The 23,078-nt window shown below is 43.9% G+C and overlaps 1 protein-coding gene across 1 annotated transcript in view; it reads left to right on the forward strand.

Annotated features, from left to right (window-relative positions):
- The window catches only part of LOC124795617 (trypsin-3-like), a 145,637-nt gene extending 127,515 nt beyond the window's left edge, over window positions 1-18,122 (forward strand). Inside the window, exons 6-7 of the mRNA XM_047259689.1 lie at window positions 6,271-6,417; window positions 17,967-18,122. Of these exons, the coding sequence (XP_047115645.1) occupies window positions 6,271-6,417; window positions 17,967-18,122 (303 nt within the window). The remainder of the gene's footprint in view (window positions 1-6,270; window positions 6,418-17,966) is intronic.
- Window positions 18,123-23,078: the final 4,956 nt, after the last annotated feature.

Raw genomic sequence — 23,078 nt, forward strand, 5'->3', positions numbered from 1 at the left:
AAGTGAGGCATTTACCGGCATGATGTGTGGCTTATGAGCAGCCATTCGAACATGAAATCCAAGTTTTCTGACCTAACGGTCATAGTACTTGCAGTGGATCCTGATGCAGATTGGAATTCCTGTGTGATGGTCTGGATAGGTGTCTGCCTATTACGCATTACGATCCTCTTCAACTGTCAGCTCTCTCTGTCAGTCAACAGACGAGGTCGGCCTGTATGCTTTTGTGCTGTACGTATCCCTTCACGTTTCCACTTCACTGTCACATCGGAAACAGCGGACCTAGGGATGTTTAGGAGTGTCGAAATCTCGCGTACAGGCGTATGACACAAGTGACATCCAATCACCTGACCACGTTCGAAGTTCGTGAGTTCCGCAGAGCGCTCCATTCTGCTCTCTCACGATGTCTAATGACTACTGAGGTCGCCTATATGGAGTACCTGGCAGTAGGTGGCAGCACAGTGCATCTGATATGGAAAACGTATGTTTTTGGGGATGTCCGGATACTTCTGCAGTGCAAGTTTTCGGGATTCATATATGATGAATCCCGAAAACTTGCACTGCAAATATTATGGAAATGGAAAGTGTTTTTGATGTGCGGTTTCCCATGGATTGGTAGTCAGAGATCGTATTGTTAGGCAATCATTAGACGGTAATAATAAAGAAAGTGTATTTTTTGTGCAAACATACACTTTTTTAAATGGAACAATGCCTATTGACATTAAAAATTTCAAAGTAGGGTAAGTTAGAATGTCAGTGTCGTTTCTCGCAGGATTCTAGTGCGAGTCGTTTACGAGATATCGGCCGGCCGGTGTGACCGAGCGGTTCTAGGCGCTTCATTCTGGAACCGCGCGACCGCTATGGTCGCAAGTTCGAATCCAGACCCAGGCATGGATGTGTGTGATGAGCTTAGGTCAGTTAGGTTTAAGTAGTTCTAAGTTCTAGGGGACTGATGACCTCAGATGTTAAGTCCTATAGTGCTCAGAGCCATTTGAACCATTTGCACGAGATATCGGATATTGAAAGCTTCCCACACCGACTCTTGAACAGTACCTGTGCTAGCACACGCTGAAGAACAACGCCCCCAATGCATGCATTAGTTATGTGACTCCTGGCCAATAACGACACAACTGACAATCACAGGTTATGTTCAAAATGACCACCGGCAGCGCCAACACACATTTCAAGTCTGGTTTGACACGACCACTGCAGACGTGCTAGCTTTTAAGCGAAGATGTCCGAGTAGGTTGCAGTAATACGTCGTTGTTTATCATCGGGTGTAGTCTGCATGTTCTTGTATGCGGGGAACGGGTCAGCCAAGGTACAGGTTCTCTGCGCCCTATCCAACGAGATGGAAACAATTCGTGAAGACATGATGTACTTCGTGCACTACGGGCTGGACAGCCATCATGTTGGTACCACAGGTGCCTCGTAGTCTGCAGAAGAACTTTTTCTAGCGTCCGTGGGAGATGGTCTCTTATGAAGCTGCGATACTTATGCGAGTTCAGTGTTTCGCCCATGAAAAACGGGCGTATGAGCTGATGATCCAATATCCCACACCACGCATTAACACTCCTTGGATGCTGACGTTCCACCTGGGTAAGCCAAATGGTATTGTCAACAGACCACCAGCGCATGTTTTGGCGGCTTACTTGGCCATGTTTGGTAGAGGTGGCTTCATCACTGAACAAGAAACATGATATGAAACTTCCTGGCAGATTAAAACTGTGTGCCGGACCGAGACTCGAACTCGGGACCTTTGCCTTTCGCGGGCAAGTGCTCTACATACTGAGCTACCCAAGGATGACTCACGCCTCGTCCTCATAGCTTTACTTCTGCCAGTACCTCGTTTCCTACCTTCCAAAATTTACAGAAGCTTTCCTGCAGAACTAGCGCTCCTGAAAGAAAGGATATTGCGGAGACATGGCTTAGCCACAGCCTGGGGCTGAAGAAACATGATACATCTGGAGTCCTGTTTTAATGCTCATGTACAGAAGTAAAGACAATTCTCATAATGGGTTCCATGCAGCTCTTGATGGAGAGAGACGTGATAGGGATGGAATCTGTGTCGATGCAGAATTCATAGGACACTTTCCTGACTGATGCCACTTTCTCGTGCGATTCCGAGGGAACTAACATTGGGATCAACTGCAACAACAGCAAGAACATTAATTTCATCTCTTCTGTCGTCACTTGTTTCCTTCTGTTACGTTGTCTAGGTGTTATACTACTACTTTCACATAACTGATTGAAGATGCTGATAAATAATTACCGAGATGGTTAGCGTCTATTGGGGTATCTTGCCTCATACAACATACAAGAACGCATTCTTCAACACTCTCCATACACAATGAGCATGTAGGCTTTTTCTGGGTTGGTAAATTCCATTGTACACTCACGACCTCCTGCTTGGAGTGTCGCACATTGAATAGCAAGTCGCAGTGCACTCAAGGAAAACACAAGCACACTGTAAGTAAATATATGAACATTGTACCTAGCAATTGCACAGGTTGATTGGCTAACAAGTGTCGGTGTGGAAACTTTTCAAAATACGATATTTCGCAAACTTTTCGCACTTGAATCCTGCAACTAACACCACTGATATTGTAATTTATCCTACTTTAAGTTTGTTATTGTCAATAGCTATTGTTCCACTTATAAAAGTCTATGTTTTCTCTAAAAATACATTTTTTTGAATACACTACTGGCCATTAAAACTGCTACACCACGAAGCTGACGTGCTACAGAGGCGAAATTTAACCATCGGGAAGAAGACACTGTGATATGCAAATGATTAGCTTTTCAGAGCATTCACACAAGGTTGGCGCCGGTGGCGACACCTAAAACGTGCTGACACGAGGAAAGTTTCCAACCGATTTCCCATACACAAACAGCAGTTGACCGGCGCTGCCTGGTGAAACGGAACGCAGTGCTGGATCCCAACGGCCTTGTATCACTAGCAGTCGAAATGACAGTCATCTTATCCGCATGATTGTAACGGATCGTGCAGCCACGTCTCGATTCCTGAGTCAACAGATGGGGACGTTTTCAAGAAAACAACCATCTGCACGAACAGTTTGACGACATTTGCAGCAGCATGGACTATCAGCTCGGAGACCGTTTCTGCGGTTACCCTTGACGCTGCATCACAGACAGGAGCGCCTGCGATGGTGTACTCAACGACGAAACTGGGTGCACGAATGGCAAAACGTCATTTTTTCGGATGAATCCAGGTTCTGTTTACAGCATCATGATGGTCGCATCCGTGTTTGGAGACACCGCGGTGAGCGCACATTGGAAGCGTGTATTCGTCATCGCCATACTGGCGTATTACCCGGCGTGATGGTATGGGATGCCATTGGGTACACGTCTCGGTCACCACTCGTTCGCATTGACGGCACTTTGAACAGTGGACGTTACATTTCAGATGTGTTGCGACCCGTGGCTCCACCCTTCATTCGAACCCTGCGAAACCCTAATTTTCAGCAGAATAATGCACGACCGCATGTTGCAGGTCCTGTACGGGTTTTTCTGGATACAGCACATGCTCCAGATCTCTCACCAATTGAAAACGTCTGGTCAATGGTGGCCGAGGAACTGGCTCGTCACAATACGCCAGTCACTACTCTTGATGAACTGTGGTATAGTGTTGAAGCTGCATGGGTAGATGTACCTGTACACGCCATCCAAGCTCTGTTTGGCTCAATGCCCAGGCGTATCAAGGACATTATTACGGCCAGAGGTGGTTGTTCTGAGTACTGATTTCTCAGGATCTATGCACCGAAATTGCGTGAAAATGTAATCAAATGTCAGTTCTACTACAATATATTTGTTCAGTGAATACTCGTTTATCATCTGCATTTCTTCTTGGTGTAGCAATTTTAATGGCCAGTAGTGTATTATTACAATCTGCTTATTGGCTAGAAGTACAAAGCTTCTGACAACTAATGTGTTCTGTGAAATCGCACAGCAGTAGCACTTCCCATTTCCGCAATACTCGTGGTGTTGCGGTGCAGGTTCTAGGTGGTACACCCTGAAGAGCCAAAGATATTGGTAGACAAGCCTATTATCGTGTAGAGCCCCCGCGAGCACTCCGAAGTGCCGCAACACGACGTGGCACGGACGCGGCAAATGTCTGAAATAGTGTTGGAGGGAATTGACACCATGAATCCTGCAGGGCTTTCCATAAATCCGTGAGAGTATGAGGGGGTGGTGACATATACACTGTAACGTTCATGTCTGCGGAGGTCGGCGGCCAGCGGAAGTGTTTAAACTCAGACGAGTGTTCCTGGAGCCACTCCGTAGCAATTCTGGACGTTTGGGATGCCGCATTGCCCTGCTGGAATTGCCCAAGTGCGTCGGAATGCACAATGGACATGAAAGGATGTAGATGATCAGACAGGATGCTTACGTACGTGTCCCATTTCAGAGGTCCCATATCACTACAACTGCACACGCTGCGCACCACTATAGAGCCTCCATAAGCTTGAACAGTCCCCTGCTGACATTCTTGGTCCATGGACTCATGAGGTTGTCTCCATATCCGCACACACCCGTCTGCTCGATACAGTTTGAAATGAGTCTCGTCCGACCAGGCAACATGTTTCCAGTCATCAACAGTCCAATGTCGGTGTTGATGGGCCCAGGCGAGGCGTAAAGCTTTGTGTCGTGCAGTCATCAAGGGTACACAAGTGGGCCTTCGGCTCAGAAAGCCCATATCGATGATGTTTCGTTGAATGTTTCGCACGCTGACACTTGTTGAAGACCCAGCAGTAAAATTGGCAGAAATTTGCGGAAGGGTTGGACTTCTGTCACGTTGAACGAGTCGCTTCAGTCGTCATTGGTCCCGTTCTTGCAGGATTGTTTTCGGCCGTAGCGATGTCGGAGATCTGATGTTTTACCAGCTTCCTGGCATTCACGGTACACTCGTGGGATGGTCGTACGGGAAGAACCCCACTTCATTCGCTACCTCGGAGATGCTGTATCTCATCGCTCGTGCACCGTCTACACACATTCAAACTCACTTAAATGTTGATAACGTGCCATTGTAGCAGCAGTAACCTATCTAACAACTGTGCCAGACAGTTGTCGTCTTATATAGACGTTACGATCGCAGCGCCGTTTCCGTATCTCTATATTTGAATACGCAAGCCTATACCAGTTCCTTTTTTTTCCTTTATTGGATTTCGATTCCCCCGAAGGGGGCGGGCTGGCAGCAGCTTAGTACGCCGCTCTTCAGCCTACAGAATTTTTAAAACATAAGAAGATAAGAAACAATAAAAACAGGCGATAAAACGGTGACGTAAAATGTAAACCAGCGGAAAATTGTGTAAAGTTAAAACATAAAACTAATGGTGGGCGATGATAATAAAATATACAGGAAGCAGACAGGGAAAAAGTAGACAGACGCGGCGACAGTCTGGATTCTGTTCGCAAGAGATATAAAAAAAAAAAACCTGCGACAGCATGATGTCCGTTCGCAGCACGTCGGAAAAGACGAACAACACTTAACAATCACTGGGAACACTGCACTAAAAGGTCGGCACGAAAATGACACTCCGCAGGTACAGGCAGATGGGAGGGGGGACCTGAATAGAGGAGGGGGAAGAAAAAGGGGGGTGAGGAGAGGAAAAAACGAAAGGTCGGGGGAAGGGGACGACGACGAAGGGAGAGGACTCAGAAGGGGAGAGCAGGGTAGACGCGAGAGGGAATGTGGAAAGGCAGAGGAAGGAATGGTTCAAATGGCTCTGAGCACTATGGGAATTAACATCTCAGGTCATCAGTCCCCTAGAACTTAGAACTACTCAAACCCAACCAACCCAAGGACATCACACACATCCATGCCCGAGGCAGGATTCGAACCTGCGACCGTAGCGGCCGCGCAGTTCCAGAATGAAGCGCCTAGAACCGCTCGGCCACCGGCGGCCGGCGAAAACGCAAAAGGACTCGGGGGAGAGAAGGGAGGCAGAGAGAGAGTAGGTGGGGAGAAAACATTATGGAGGGGGGGGGGGGGGGGAAGAGGGAGCCTGGGAAAAGGGCAAAGGAGAGGTGGGGGGTGAGGATCAGATTTGATAGAGGGTTAAATGGAGGGAGAGAGGGCATCATCCGGGAGGGGGAGTTGACGGAAGCCACCTTGGAAAAACCAGTTCCTCTGAAGCTTCAGTGTATAAACCTATAGTCAGTAAATTCCTCTGCAGTTACTAACTGCTTGTTGAAATGTGTAGGTTTCAGATCTTGAAGAGATTATTGCAGCTGATGCCTCTGTTACTGCAGACCAACAGCGGCGTGGTGATGGAGCGGCTGCAGGTGGCCGAGGTGTCCGTGTACTCGCTCAGTGACTGCTACCGCGCCCTGGACGGCGCGCTCAACCCCACCAACCTCTGCGCCGGCGCCCCAGAGGGCGGCAGGGGGCAGTGCACGGTGAGTGGCAGCGCGCCTCAGCTGTCGGCCGGCAAGACCAAAGGGTATCTAGAGAGTTCAGGCCAGCCACGGCACCATGAACTTTTGTGGCGGTACCTATTTTGGTACTTTATGTTGTTATAGCTTACTGTGATTGGTATAGTGTTTATCATCTATGGGCTCGTTGTTTATGGAACATAGAAACTCAACGGAATTATAGTACATATCCCTCCTAAGGGATCACGCTATTTTTAATAATCTCTAATAATAACCTACCGATAATCTCGAAAGCTCCATGGAACTATACACCGTTGATGCTGTTGTATAAACAGGGTGGTTTATTGATCGTGACCGGCCAAATATCTCACGAAATAAGCATCAAACTAAAAAACTACAAAGAACGAAACTCGTCTAGTTTGAAGGGGGAAATCAGATGGCGCTATGGTTGGCCCGCTAGATGGCGCTGCCATAGTTCAAACAGATATCAACTGCGTTTTTTGAAAATAGGAACCCCCATTTTTTATTACATATTCGTGCAGTACGTAAAGAAATATGAATGGTTTAGTTGGACCACTATTTTCGCTTTCCGATAGATGGCGCTGTATAAACGTATAAGTACGTGTTATCACGTAACATTCCGCCAGTGGGGACGGTATTTGCTTCGTGATACATTACCCGTGTTAAAATGGACCGTTTACCAATTGCGGAAAAGGTCGATATCGTGTTGATGTATCGCTATTGTGATCAAAATGACCAACGGGCGTGTGCTATGTATGCTGCTCGGTATCCTGGACGACATCATCCAAGTGTCCGCCGGACCGTTCGCCGGATAGTTACGTTATTTAAGGAAACAGGAAGTGTTCAGCCACATGTGAAACGTCAACCACGACCTGCAACAAATGATGATGCCAAAGTAGGTGTTTTAGCTGCTGTCGCGGCTAATCCGCACATTAGTGGCAGACAAATTGCGCGAGAATCGGAGATCTCAAAAACGTCGGTGCTGAGAATGCTACATCAACATCGATTGCACCCGTACCATATTTCTATGCACCAGGAATTGCATGGCGACGACTTTGAACGTCATGTACATTTCTGCCACTGGGCACAAGAGAAATCACGGGACGACGACAGATTTTTTGCACGCGTTCTATTTAGCGACGAAGCGTCATTCACCAACAGCGGTAACGTAAATCGGCATAATGTGCGCTATTGGGCAACGCAAAATCCACGATGGCTGCGACAAGTGGAACATCAGCGTCCTTGGCGGGTTAATGTATGGTGCGGCATTATGGGAGGAAGAATAATTGGCACCCATTTTATCGATGGCAATGTAAATGGTGCAATGTATGCTGATTTCCTACGTAATGTTCTACCAATATTACTACAAGCTGTTTCACAGCATGACAGAATGGCGATGTACTTCCAACATGATGGATGTCCGGCACATACCTCGCGTGTGATTGAAGCGGTATTGAATAGCATATTTCTTGACAGGTGGATTGGTCGTCGAAGCACCATACCATGACCCGCACGTTCACCGGATCTGACGTCCACGGTTTTCTTTCTGTGGGGAAATTTGAAGGATATTTGCCATCGTGATCCACCGACAACGCCTGACAACATGCGTCAGCACATTGTCAATGCCTCGTATTGCCAAATGCATTGAGGTTGACGGACATCATTTTGAACATTTATTGCATTAATGTGTTATTTACAGGTAATCACGCCAGAACAGCATGCGTTCTCAGAAATGATAAGTTCACAAAGGTACATGTATCACATTGCAACAACCGAAATAAAATGTTCAGACGCACCTACGTTCTGTATTTTAATTTACAAAAACCTACCTGTTACCAACTGTTCGTATAAAATTGTGAGCCATATGTTTGTGACTATCACAGCGCCATCTATCACAAAGCGAAAAAAGTGGTCGAACTAAAATATTCGTTTTCTTTATGTACTACACGAATATGTAATAAAAATGGGGGTTCCTATTTTAAAAAACGCGGTTGATATCCGTTTGACCTATGGCAGCGCCATCTAGCGGGCCAACCATAGCACCATCTGGTTTCCCCCTTCAAACTAGACAAGTTTCGTTCTTCGTAGTTTTTTGGTTTGACGCTTATTTTGTGAGATATTTGGCCCGGTCACGATGAATGGACCGGCCTGTATAACATTATAATCTGCAAACGTCCTGGATCAACCAAAACGGGCGGTACCGGTCATCGGCTTTAACTCGTGATGTAACTATGTTACGTTATGCGACATCATGGTTGCCGGCGTATTTGAAATGGATCGTGTTTGAAGAGGGCGTTTTTAGTATGTTGTGCTTCTCTTTGGAGTTCTACGTCAATATTTCAAATTTACTTTTGAATTTTGTTTGTGGGATATAGGACAAGTGTAGTGTTGTTTGTCAGGCGTGTATTCTATCTGTACACTTTGTAGTGGAATTGTATTTGTGGAACTTGTTAGTGTGTTACTGCAGTTTCGGTAGCTACTGGCTACAGATTTGTTTCCTGCTGTGGAATTATTAAATCGCCTTGGTATAATAGTTGGAGATTTGATTTTGCTTTGTATTTGTTTCGATGGGGAAATCCACCAGTATGTCGCTTATGATGGCTGTTGATTTTGGTTTGTTAGTACGTGTTTACATTTCTTATTATAAGAAGTATGGTGTGTATTTGCGTGTGCTTAGTTTATGTGCGTTATTATGTTTTGTTTGTACATGGAATTTTTTTGTGAATTTGTATGTTCTGTTATTACTTGCAGTTAATAATTATTAATTAAGACTGATGGGTATCTTCGATATTGTTCTATCTTATGGTTAATATAGGTTTTCAATAACAGTGAGACCAATGGTTTTTTTTCTACGTTGTTGAGAATGTTCTAGTTGTGTAGGTAATGTAAAGGTTTTTGTACCAGTTTTTGGAACGAGTTGTGGTTTCGTGGCATCGTGGACTTCATTCGATCTACACAGATCAAGTGAAGTTTTCGAAACTAGCCTTTGGAGGTAGTTGCAGTTTCATGGTATCGTGGTCTTCGTCTGAGGTCAAGAGAATTTCCGATACTAATCTTGTGGATTTCGTGTAATGCTGGCTTACTGATTTTTTGAATACGTTTTTGCAAAAAACTTGATAAAGGAAGACGAACCACGAACAGCAGTTCTTCACGACATCGATGTAAACGTTGTAGCTGAGTCAGACGATGTTTTAAAGCCGTGGGAAGAATATTTTGACGACTTATTGAACATCCCGGCACCAGAAAGCAACCTAGAGAAAACGTACCCTATAACAGCTGAACCTTTTGTAAGCGACCGAACGTACGAAGAGGTAACCAACAGTTTGAAAAAACTGAAAAACTACAAAGTGGCAGGAACGGATGGAATAGCAGGGGAATTTGCTGAAATATGACGATCGTAAACTACACGAGAAATTGTTTCGTCTTATTCTTAAAATTTGGCAAGATAAAAAAATACCGGATGATTGGAGGGAATCAGTCATTGTTCCTACACACAAGGAAGGAGACAAACGAGACTGCAGGAATTGCAGAGGAATATTCCTACTGGTCACAGCACACAGAGCTCTGTCATATATAAAGACTCACCCCCTATACATAACAGGGGATTACGAGAATGGTATTCGGAAAAATACTCGTAAAACAACAGTCGATGGATATTCTGCATGGGGACCATCAACGATAACATTTGGCAATACGACAAGAGCTTTTATTGCCTGTTCATAGACTTTCAGAAGACATACGATTCGGTCCACAGAGTAACAGTATGGGAAATCATGGCAGAATACGGATTCCCCAAGAAACTCTTGTCAAAATATGTATGGAGAAGGAAGTAATCAGAGTGGCATACTGTGGCTCGTTATCGGACTATTTCGAAAACAAAACTGGACTGAAGCAAGATGATGCGCTATCCCCACTTACCTTCAGTCTTATCATGAAAAATGTGGTAAGAGAAACCAAAGGAGAAACAAATGGAAAAATCACAGATAAACAACCAAAAATACTGGCTTATGCAGATGCCACAGTTTCAATAGGAAATTACAGTGGTGAAACTGAAACACTGTTCAAGAATGTAAATGGAACCGCCATGGAAATAGGTTTAAAATTTATGAATAAAAAATAAAATACATGATTATACGAACGGGAATATGACTAGAGGACATCGTGATAACGTTCACATAGAAAACTACACTCTCAAGAACACTCTCAACTTCTGATATGTTGGTGTAAATACAAATAACTGCAATAGAAGGCAAGTAGAATACCAAAACCAGAATTCGGAACGCAAACAAAGTTTATTTTTTCCTCCAAAAGGTTCAATCCTCCAAACTCTTGACAAGAAAAACCAATATGATAGTCTGCAATAAAATCATGAGGCCAGTACCGCTATGTGGAGCCGAAGCATAGAGGATGACCAAGAAAGAAGAGCATCAACTCTGAGCCTTCGAAAATAAGGTTTACAGAAAAAACCTTTGGGCCAAAATTTGGTCAGGCAACACAAAGAAGGATTTGGAGACCCAAAGAAGAACTAATCAAGCTAGGCGACCAACCCTCGGTAGTGAACACCGCCAATGCGAGACGTTTGCAATGGGCAGGCCATGTCGTCAGAATGTACTACGGCAGAAGAGTCCGTCACGTATATGACAAGAAGATGCAAGGCTCAAGACAGCCTGGAGGACCAAGAAGCAGATGGCAAGAGGAGGGGCTTCCTACTCCAGAGTACTGGGTACCTCTGAATAAGAGGTAGGGGCACCAGACAGGGAGAACTGGAAGCAGATAACGAGAGCGGCACCGCATCGTCGCGTCCAAAAGAACCCAATGAGATGAATGAGCGTTTCTGTTTGGGTATGTACTATGTATCAGAAACGTCGTTTGTTTTGTTTATCCTGGCCAAAACTCCAAAATTGGCGCTGTTGTCCTTTCAGTTTCACGTTCTTCTTCGAACTATTTTTATTTCATATAAAGGGATTGTTTTCGACTGTTCACGCCTTGAACGTGTGATATCATTGTGTGTGTGCATAAGACTGAATGGCGGTGTCAACCACCTAGTTGACGCAACAAGTTGATGTCCAGTACCGGAAGTTTAGGCTATTCCAACGGCCACATGGAGGTTCCGACGTTATCTCCTAGGTAACTGCTCTACCCACGTTTGACAAGTCGCATAGAATTAGCAGTGCTAGAAAATTGTAGCAAATTGGAGAAAGATTGACGCTTGCTGCAGGGATTTGCAGTTGCCTCTGAACATAAACAAATATAATGTATTGACCATGAACAGGCAGGAAGATGCATTACTGTGTAATTACACGGTTGCCGAATAATCGTAGCAAGTATGTATGGGAGTAACGCATACGGAGTGATTTAAGGTGGGACGATCATATCAAATTAAAGGCAGATGCCAGATTGAAATCCATTGGATGAATCCTCAGGAAGAGCAGTCAACAACGCAAGGAGGTAGCTTGAACTTTGTTCAGAGCAAATCTCTTTGTGGTCTTTTTCCTACTACTCTGTCGTTAGAAGTGTTGGTATGGTAAAAATGGTTCAAATGGCTCTGAGTACTAAGGGACTTAACATCTGAGGTCATTCTAGATTTAGAACTACGTAAACTTAACCAACCTAAGGACATCACACACATCCATGCCTGAGGCAGAATTCGAACGTGCGACCGTAGCAGCCGCGTGGTTCCGGACTGCTCGGCCACTGCGACCGGCCACTGGTATAGTAAGAAATATTTAAAAGCAAATTAAGAATTGAACTGAGTCAACTGCTTATGATGAACAGTAGACTTTGGGCAGTTTAACTTTCACTGTCCCATGTGCATAATTGCGTATATATAGTACCCTTCTGGCTAAAAAAATCACCAGTAAATTGTATTCAGCAAGGAAAAAACTTTTTGTCATTTACACTGAAAAAATTCGACTGACTCTTCTGTTTTGCTAATAATCTGTGAAACACACGGCTGTATTTTGGCCTTGAGATTTTTTTGGTTATCCATCCCAAGCTCTCAGCTATGCTGCCACAATAGTACGAATTCGAACACATCATTGCTGGAAAATGCTGCCCCAAAGAAAATATTGTGATTAACTGGTACCCTGCTTGCACTAAACGTGTGCATTTATTTGAAGAGGAAGCCGCTAACAGTGTTGAGATACTGGCTGTATAGTATATTTTACATGGCAAAGCACCAAATACGCAATACTGCTCGGCTAGGAGATCTTAGAGATTCAAATGCAATAAAAATGAAAATGGCAACTGATGTGTGCCATTCTAGGGGAACATCCACAAACGAAGGCAAGTACGAATCCCACAGCCGTGGAGGCGGCACGCTGTCCAGAGTGGCGGCTGAGTCCTTAAAGCTGTGTAGGTGGAGACAGGCCTTCGGGTTGCTGGCTGCGACAGAGCTGCTGCTCGGAGACCGTGCGCCGACCTAAATAACCACCTTGCGGATGGATACTTGCGGGCCTATTTTCGACACGTGACACGGCGGATACATGAATAAGTGCCGTTTGTCAAAGACCACTATCGTCGCCGCGTAGGCCTACTTGTGGCCAGGGCACATCACTGTTGATGCCCTCTGCTGGACTGGCCACTGAGTTCCGGGTCTGAGAAATCTCGTGTCGTCTGAACCTTAGGGACTGATTTTGATGCAACCTTAGAGCTATATACAGTGTGCAAATGTTAATTTGACAAACCACAATAAGTCGCAAAATAAGCTTCACACGCAAAAATGTGTAGAATCCAAAGTTGATTATTTTCGAGGGTGACATCTGCTGGTGCTAAAATTAGCCCGCCACCCCAGGCCCCTGGGGGTGGGGCTTGTTGCAACTTTAAAATTTCAAATGGGAACTCCCATTTTTATTGCAGAATGAGATTCTACATAAAAACTATGAAAATTTTGTCTAAAACATTTGTTTTGATTCTTGGTAGTTGGTGCTATAATTCAAGAAAATCCATGTTCTCATTTTTGCGTGGAAAATGGTTACGGATAAATAAAAATACTTATTTATTTCGTAAATATTGATTCGCTGAAACTAAAAGTCTCCCCCTCTCCCCACAGGGTGGGGCCTGAGAGAAAGAAATTAGTTTTACAATCGTTGACCCAAATATTAATTTTTTCCGCAGATCTCGATAAGTTTTGTTTGTTTCGTGGTCATGAGTCCACACAACTTTTAATTATCAAACAAATCATCTGACTAGCTAACTAACTAACCAAATATCGTACTTACTAACGAGTGAACTCATTAACTAAAAAACTAACCAGCCCCGGGGGGCTGGGGTGGCGGGCTAATTTTAGCACTAGCAGATGTCTCCCTCGAAAATAATCAACTTTGGATTCTACATATTTTTTCGTGTGAAGCTTATTTTTTGAGTTATTTTGTTTCTGAACTTAAAATTTACACCCTGTATATTGCACCTAGTTTCATCGGCGTCTATTGTCTAGGACACCATGGCATCAAGTTTCGATACTAACTTCATTTTTTAACAATGTATCAGAAAGAAAGCTCCTCCGAGTGTTGCTCTCTGCATATGCATGAACACGACTTTCCTCACATAAAGAAACAGTTTGGAATATACACCACATATGTAATAGTTCGTTCCAGTGGTATAGTCAGCTACGTTATGAATCCACCTTTACGATGATGCAATTGCGTCAGATTTTCTTAGCAAGTTTGTAAGTGAAACAAGTAGCATTTTATTCACCGTACATGGTCGATATGTACATAACTTACTTGTAAACATTAAAAATAGCGATTCAACACTGCTTCCAAAGATATAATCATTACTGAAAGTGATTGCTTGTTCTCTCAGTCAGTTTACACTACGCAACATGCTTTAGCTCCAATATGAAGATTCCAAAAGGAACACTTGTATCCAGTTCTCTCTAAAGAGACCTTGGGCAAGTACTTCTTCCTCATGCAGAGTCCACGACTGCGTGAAGGTAACGCTTAATACAGATAACAGTACAATACCGTAACGAAGCTATGCCTGCAGGAAACTCGGAACACGCACTCTCATCTGATAATGCGCCACTCTTGTTGCCCAGTGGTCTTAGCGTGGGACGACATGTGTAACTTATCTTCTGAAGACCTCGCGTACATTCCTAGAAGCGTTAGGCGACATGTTGCTTCCTCCTACATAGTTTACGTAATGAACAGGCCAGGAAGATCAGAGAAATTAGTGTTCATACGACGGCTTATCGCCGGCCGTCCTTTCCACACACCATTCTCTGATAGAACAGGAAACGTGGCGAATAATAGATGCGCAAGGCCTACTCTCCACGACACATGGTAGGTTTGTTTACGGAGCATGAAGTTTCGCTATTTGAGAGGGCCCCCACCATAAACCAAGTGATCGTAGAACAATGAACCTTTGTGGAAACGATAATGATAGAAGCTGAAGAAATTATAAGATCTTTGTCGAAACATTAGTAAGGACATGTGGAAGACAAATAACGAATAAACCGTTGAAAGAAACATTTTAATTTCTACACGAGAGAGTAACTGCATACCATGTATACGGTCAAGGTTACAAACGCTGCCCAGTACCCAGTGTGGCGGCCATCTGATTCCACGACAGTCTGGAACTGAACTGGAGAGTGTCCTGTTGCTGCCAGAAACATCTCAGATGGGATGTTGGCTGCATCTCTCGCTACACTCATCTTCAGCCTCCAACGTGTGTCAGTGTCCCGTTGATAAACCCTGTCCTTCAGGTGGCGTGGTGGTAGAGCAATCTTACAATGTGAATAATATTAAAAATAGTCCTAGGTTGCTCTTTAATGTATGCATTTCACTCAGGTGGTGCATCATCAGGATACCTCGTGCGAAGTGGATCATCGTTCATACCGGCGTATACTAAGACCACGTTCATACACTGTAAACATGGCACTGCAGTAAACAGTAAACTGCCTAGGGCCGATACGCGCTAACACAGCTATACACTGCACCCCCCCCCCCCCCCCCCCCCACCCTCTACATACACACACAGCATACAATGTGTGAGCGTGTACCACCCTAAGCACTTGATCGCGGTGCCACGAGTGCAGTGTGTGAATGTGGTATTATTCTGCGGTTTTATGACGGACGACCCATATCGCACGAGGTAACCTGATGGTGCGCCAACTGGGTGAAACGCGTCGTTTATGAACCAGTTGTGGGGCGGCGTGTAAGTTACCTCACTGGTTGAAAGTTTTGATGCCGTCTTTAATCACGTGAGCCTGGCAACTAATTTGGTGGTCAGCCAGAAAGCCAATGGAAACATACTGACCTTAGTCTGCACGGTCACATTCCGGTCTAGCCCACTGAAAGAAAAGTATCATTTCCCATTTCTTTGCGCGATCAGGACTATGACGTCAGTAAAGGTTTTAAGTTCCAATCAAGATTTAATTTAATTAAAATTTCTCACAAACAACACTTAAAATTGCGTTATGTTCAATTGAAAACAAGTCTTTCTTATCTAACAGCACCTTTAGCAGTTCAGAGGCGACCTCTACGGTAACTTCCTACCAGATTGTTTTTCGCCCTGACTAATATCACTCAATTGAAAGTTCGTAATAAATGACCAAAAATTAATGCTCGCCATAAAAGTGGAAATAAATTCATCACTTGCCACCCGGAATTGAATTTCACACGGACGGCGCGCTAACAGTTATTTTACCGAATTCTAAACGATCGACGACGGTGTACAGTCCTCGCGAGATCACTATCCGTTTTCACTGCCAAATACGCGCTTGTCACAGCTCGGCTCTGACGTCATCCGAGGCAGAGCGCGACCAGACGTTTAACTGGCGTGGACCTCACAGTGTCTAAGAGCGAAGTGAACCTTCCTCCTGTTTCAGGGGCTTTATTTATAAGGTGCCGGTGCGGACTGCCGAGAAAACATCTGTTGTCTCTGTCTATTTGCATACGGCGGCAGTCTACAAACGGCCGCTATCTCGGGCACATAATATTTAATAATATAGTTACCAATTACTTCAGAAACTTCTTAATTTTTGCTGGTATGCAGATAAGCAGTTTGAAAGCACGTAGAAAGTTTCAGCTCGCTAGAATGAAAACTTTGCTTAATAGAATTTATTTAGTGGAACTAACGGTAGATTGTTACCTCTGAACCATACCTTTGCTAAGACTTATATCAGTTGCTATTTATGTTACAAGTCTTAAACTTGGTTTAGCTCTATTATTTGATATATTTGATCATCTGGTTTAACCAAAATCCTCTATCATTAAAATTTCAAGTACTTAATCTACAACACTTAGGTACATTTTAGTTACAAATTGGTTTTTATTTAATTACTCAAAAACTACGAGAGGTAGATTAACGTGGACTCTTTGTTATTTTTGGGGTGTACTGAAGCATAAAACAAATTTTCAAGTTTCTAAGTCCATTATTTAGCACCTCCGATTTCCCGAAAATCTTGGATTCTGGCGTTAATTTTTGTTTTATGGTTTTGGAAACCAGCGTCACTTGTTTATAACTTCTAACTGCACCTTCTGACCAAATTCTGGCTTCCTAGCGTCATTATTTAGCGCCTCTGACTTTTCTATTAAAACGGCATTTTTCCATAAACTATTAAGTTCAGAACATCAAGAATTGGCATTTGGAACATTATTAAACTAAACTATAAATTAACAAAGTTTTAAACATAAATTTTGATTTTTAATTACATACTAAATTGTGGTGCAATACTTGTCCGCTATATGCAGACGCGTCAAGGTGACGTGGCGCTACTAGCAGTGAACTGGGGTAATTCCCGGCGCACTCGCTCGCCTCTGTATCTCACACATGATACAGCGCTTGGCTTGCTCCACAGTAAAGCGCAACATAGGGCTGTTTTTTAATATTAATTACATTTTAATGTAAAGAAGTAGGACTACTTACGCAACAATATTTTTGAGTGTTAATATTTCCTTCATTATAAGATTTAGGAGAAAGGTAAGATGTTCTTTACATATTATAAAAGTAGGGCTTTCAAACGAGGTTGATAATTCCAAAAAAAAAAAAAAAAAGAAACATACGTATTAGCGAGGTTAGATTTTCAAGTGCGTGTGGTTTTCCTGATTTAAATGAGGACATTTCTTTATGTAAAATTTTTATATACATTAATTAGTCGGTATCAACAGTCACTTGTAAATTACTGTCTGAATGTTGAGACTTATAAAGTTACAGAACGAAAAATAATTTGTATATTTCATATATACATATGTGAAGTATGCACAAGAAAGAAGAAGAAAAGCTTTTATATTAATAGCAGTAACACAGGATGTGGATTTGTTTCACCTAGCTACATTTAACATTGTTGTGTAGAGCCATTCTCTACACAGATAGCGACTGCTACGGTCGCAGGTTCGAATTCTCCCTCGGGCATGGATGTGTGTGATGTCCGTAGGTTAGTAGATTTAAGTAGTTCTAAGTTCTAGGGGACTGATGACCACAGATGTTAAGTCCCATAGTGCTCAGAGGCATTTGAACCTACACAGATACTCAGCTTTCTCACCCCATAGCATGTGTTCCTAGAGTGGGGCCACGTTTATCGTCCACTGAGAGCGGCTTGTGTCCGGCAGGGTGACTCGGGCGGCCCGCTGCTGGTGCCTGGCGGCGTGCAGGTGGGCGTGGTCTCGTGGTCGCTCAAGCCGTGCGCCTCCAGGGGCCTGCCCGCGGCGTTCGCAGACGTCTCGCTCTACGTCGAGTGGATCCATCAGCACACCGGCCACCTCTGACGCCGACCGCCTCGCCCTTTCTGCTGCGACCGAGCCTGCCAGTCTGCTGACCAGCGCCCGCACTAGCCAGGGGCCAAAGCGAACTTTGCTCAACCGAGACTACACACCTGTACCAAACAGTACTCCTATGCGGTGTATCTGAATAAAAGCAACCAATCCTCTTGAGTTACCAGTTTGTATTTATATTAACACTGTATTAGATACACTGTTTGTTCTGTAGAACGACAGCAGTCCCCTAAAGATGTGAAACATGCCAAAGTGTAGACTCCCATGTCCATTCTTATCTTCAGTAAACGTTTCCCAACTGTGAGATAGTGTCATGTTGTTAATGTAACTGGGTAATCTCTTTTGATGCTAAATTGTCAGGATGAGCATTACTGCAAAGGGCATTTGATTCTAAAGCATTATGTCAGGGTGAAAAACACTAAATAAATTACTTTTTCTCTCTTAACAACATGTGGGGCGGGTCGGTTCTTCCTTGGCTCGGGTATGAGGTAGAATGAAACAGCAATTTTACATAAGATAACTTTTATTGAAAGATTTGTACAATGGTTTCCTTACTGGATTGTTCTGGCTGGGAGAGCGGCAGCTGTGTCGTTTGCGAAGCCTTCTGCTGCGTGAACGGCGGCGTCTGATTACGCCTGGCGGTGTATATCTCGTGTCACTGTTTCGCGCAGTTGACTGGAGACGCGCATCGTGAGGTGGTCTGTTTAATTATTGAGAACGAAGCCGTGAATCGGATGGTGATAGCTTGGACGTCGTGTCCTAGTGTTTCTCTTCTCTATGCGGCCGCGTGTGTCAGTGTTGTGTGTCGGCCAGCGGAGAAGCGCGGTGGGTAAAGGCCAGTGACCCGGACTCGAACAACGGACTCCAGCTTGTCAGTCTTCGGCTGTCAGATCTTCATCACCAGCTCACAGGTGACTGCTGATGTGAGGCCGTCTCCTGCCCGTCCTCACGAGTCACCCGGGTACGTAAAAATCAGTCTTTAAATACCTTCTAACTTCTGTCTTCTGGCGGCGAGGCTGCTGCTTGCTATTCCATTATAGCGGCAGACTTGGTGCTTCTGTGTACGATGTAGTCTCTTCCTGCATGACGGTCTTCAGCACCGACTGAATTGTACTGGAACTGAACTCGAACCTAAACTGAACTGAAAACTACTGTCGGGCCCACTGCGTCTCGCGTATTTATTCACTTCAGTTTACTGGAGGTGAACGACTTCACGGTCATTGCCTCTTCTGTCACGTTGAAAAGCTTCTCGAAGAATCTTCTTAATGTTGGTCATTGGCTCTTGGAATGTAGGCGAGGGCCATTGATCACATGTGAGAATTGAGAAACACGTGAGCCAGTCGGGTGATGCCCTGACGGCTGAATCGACAGCTTCCGCTTATGTGGGGAGGGCGATGGCTTCTTCTGAACGTACTGACTTGCAAGCACCGGTCGTTGCCACTGCTGCTGTACCCGCTGTTTGCCAGTGTGTAACTTTTCTAAACTAACAAAGTTTTTCATTTATTTTCTAATTTCTACTTCACTTCATATTGTTTTCACTAATTTATTTACCTATCTTAAGTACCACTCTATATATGTATAAGTTTCGTCCGCTGTTGCACGTAACTGTCATCTGGGTGGTGTATTTACTAAAGGCCAATGCCACGTTTGTGTATTATATAGTGTTATTTCCTCCTGTTCCTAACGTCAATTTGTCAAAACGTGGCTGGAACTCGATTTTTGACTGGTTTGCCAGAATGGGTAGATACGGATGACGTCCTTTACTGTTTTTTTTTTTTAATTTTAACTCATGTTTATTGGCGTCGTGAGTTGTGATGTAGTACTGCTCCTGAGAAAATATAGTGTGTTATTGCTATCAATAAAGATCCTAGCCTCTCCACTCGTGTCATCCAATCAAAAATCGAGTTTCAATGGCATTCTTGATAAGTAACACGAGAAGTAGGTCGAATTTATAATATACAAGAAGCGGGGAGGGAGGGTCATTTGCAGAACCAGTGGGAAACGACGCTACTGAGGGAAGAGCCAATCATCATTTAACAACATTGTTGGCTGACTGACGGGGAGTTTGACCTTTGTGATATTGTACCTTCCCCTTTTACATTGATTGATTGTTAACGAATGATGCTCAGGCTCCGGCTAGCTCACGGTAGAATGTTTGCGAGGAAATTCACAAAAAAAGAATTGTCTTGCTGCACTATATTTACGCCAAGTGCATGTTGGCCGGCCGTTGTGGCCGTGCGGTTCTAAGCGCTTCAGCCTGGAACCGCGTGACTGCTGCGGTCGCAGGTTCGAATCCTGCCTCGGGCATGGATGTGTGTGATGTCCTTAGGTTAGTTCGGTTTAAGTAGTTCTAAGTTCTAGGGAACTGATGACCATAGATGTTAAGTCCCATAGTGCTCAGAGCCATTTGAACCATTTTGAACCAAGTGCATGTTAGTTGCACCGGCTTACTCAGATGAATATTTGCTCCCCGACGTGTAAGAGCCTAGCTACACGTAAATGCATACAAACTGCCCTAATCATGATTACAGTCTATATACATTCAGAGTTTATCTATGAAAGTTTACAATTCGCGTGAGCTAAAAAGTCTGAATCAGTACGACAACTTTCTACAGAGCCAAAGAATACCTATGAAAGAAATGTCAAGCACTGTAAATTCACTTTATTTTGGTTTATTCTACTCTGTGCACTTCCTATCATTGTCTTAAAAAAGTAACCCTTCTTTCAGATGGCTGGAATTAGTTACGTAAATTCAGCCAAAGAGTTTACAGCAAGATCCAGATTACACTATTTACTTTAACGCAGTTTAGGTACATTCCTCACAGTTAAAACTATTCACCACTTCCTATCAGTTGAATTATTCACTGTCTATCGCATTGGGTCTAAGTTCAGTCTTTTGTTGATAATAATCAAATTAAGACAATATATTCGGTTATTTTCCTAACTTGAATTATTTCAAAGATATTTTCAAAGTTGCTGATTTACCTCTTTCAGTTTTTAATCATTTCTAGCAGATCGCAAATCTTCAAAATGTAACAAACCATCTCGTATCGCCTACCAATATTACGTAGGAGCGCACAAGTTCAATTACGACACGACAAGGCAAGCGCCAGAAGCACATTAACAACGTACAACTTTAGATTCCGTATTTCGCAGTGTCCTCAAAGAGTACTCACAAGGAGTATTCTTTGAGGTGACTAGTTACACTCCGTGATCTACAAGTCTACTACTTTGCGATCTACTGTTATTTTATCTTGAAATTAATGGATTCTATTTCTTTTTTATTCCTTTTCAAAGCATTAAGTTGCTTTTCTACGAAGTTTCGTTTCTATTTCTTTTTATATTACATTCTTTTCGTCTACTTCCTACAAGTCATGCAATGTTAGTACAGCACTCCGTCTATAGGCCACGAGTGGCCTACCGGGACCATCCGACCGCCGTGTCATCCTCGGTGGACGATGCGGATAGGAGGGGCGTGGGGTCAGCACACCGCTCTTCCGGTCGTAAGATGGTATTCTTGACCGAAGCCGCTACTATTCAGTCGAGTAGCTCCTCAATTGGCATCACGAGGCTGAGTGCACCCCCAAAAATGGCAACAGCGCATGGCAGCCTGGATGGTCACCCATCCAAGTGCCGACTACGCCCGACGGCGCTTAACTTCGGTGATCTCACGGGAACCGGTAATGTTAGTACAGAGGGATTTTTTTTCCTTTTATGAAATTTGGATCTTGGGCTTGGGGCTTGTATTGCGGTGTGAGGACTAGATTTATATTTTTCATTTTTGCGTCCAAAGGGTAGCGGCGTTACAATATATAGGTATTGAAGTCATTCGGGAGCAAAGGCAGCGATGATATTTTAACAATTCTTCTGTCTGAATGTCAGTCCTGTTATTTTGTTTTCATATACGTTTAATAGAAAGTGAAAGTTCTGGTTTACGTGGTGCTTCTAATAGTACACTGCTTAACGAACAAGAGAAGCAGCGAAGAGGAAACGAGATGAAACTGCTTGGGTTGAGAGGTTATGTGAAGTTATTAAAATGATTACAAAAACGAGTGGTGTTCACAAAGAACTTAGTAGTATGCTACCACTCATCAGTATGCACCCCTTCTCGCCTTGATGCATGTACCCATTCGGTTGGAAAGGGTGTCATAGAGGCGTTGTATCCTCTCCTGAGGCAAGATGGCGCAGTATCCCGCAGATAGTTCATAGAGGTACATGCCACGTGTGGAAGAACTTTGTCCTGTTGAAAAAGGGTAACAGGGCACTGTTACATGTGAAGTAACACATGAAGAGGCAGGATGTCCGTGACGTACCGTTGTGCCGTCATGGCTTCTTTGGTCACTGCCAGCCTTAACCTGAAGTTAGACCGGATGCTTCCCAACACCATGATTCCAAGAGTAACATCGCTGCCTCTCTTCAGATCATCCGAAGATTGGTACCTTTTTCCAGCTCGCCGCCACTCTCGCCAATGATGGTCATCTGGGGTAGAGCAGCATCGCAGTTCATCGCTGAACATAATGCGATGCCATTCGTCAGCAGTCCATGCTTCCCAGTCACGGCACGAGTACAGACGTAACCGTTTGTGATGTTTGTTGGCACTGTCAACGTTAGAGACCGGCGATCTGTTGTAATTTTTAATATATTAAGGACTAAAAATCCTCAAAGTCAAGATAGAAAACAAATTTTATAGTGATTACTAGGTTCAGATTCACAGGAGTCATCTTCAGATCATGAAAAATAGCCTTGACCCATTGAAACCTGGTAGTCAAGGGAAGGCAGGATTAGGTTACGATTGTGGACTGGGCCGTGTTCGGTTGCTATTGGTTGCCTTTTGCAGTTACACACAATTTATTTTAAACCAGTAATTCCAGACTTAACAATAAATCAAAAATACCACGCGTTATTAATGAAGGAATAAACAACTGTGTAAATAATAGTGTTTTCAGTGAT

Source organism: Schistocerca piceifrons, chromosome 4, assembly GCF_021461385.2.
Source record: "Schistocerca piceifrons isolate TAMUIC-IGC-003096 chromosome 4, iqSchPice1.1, whole genome shotgun sequence".
NCBI classification, from domain to species: domain Eukaryota; kingdom Metazoa; phylum Arthropoda; class Insecta; order Orthoptera; family Acrididae; genus Schistocerca; species Schistocerca piceifrons.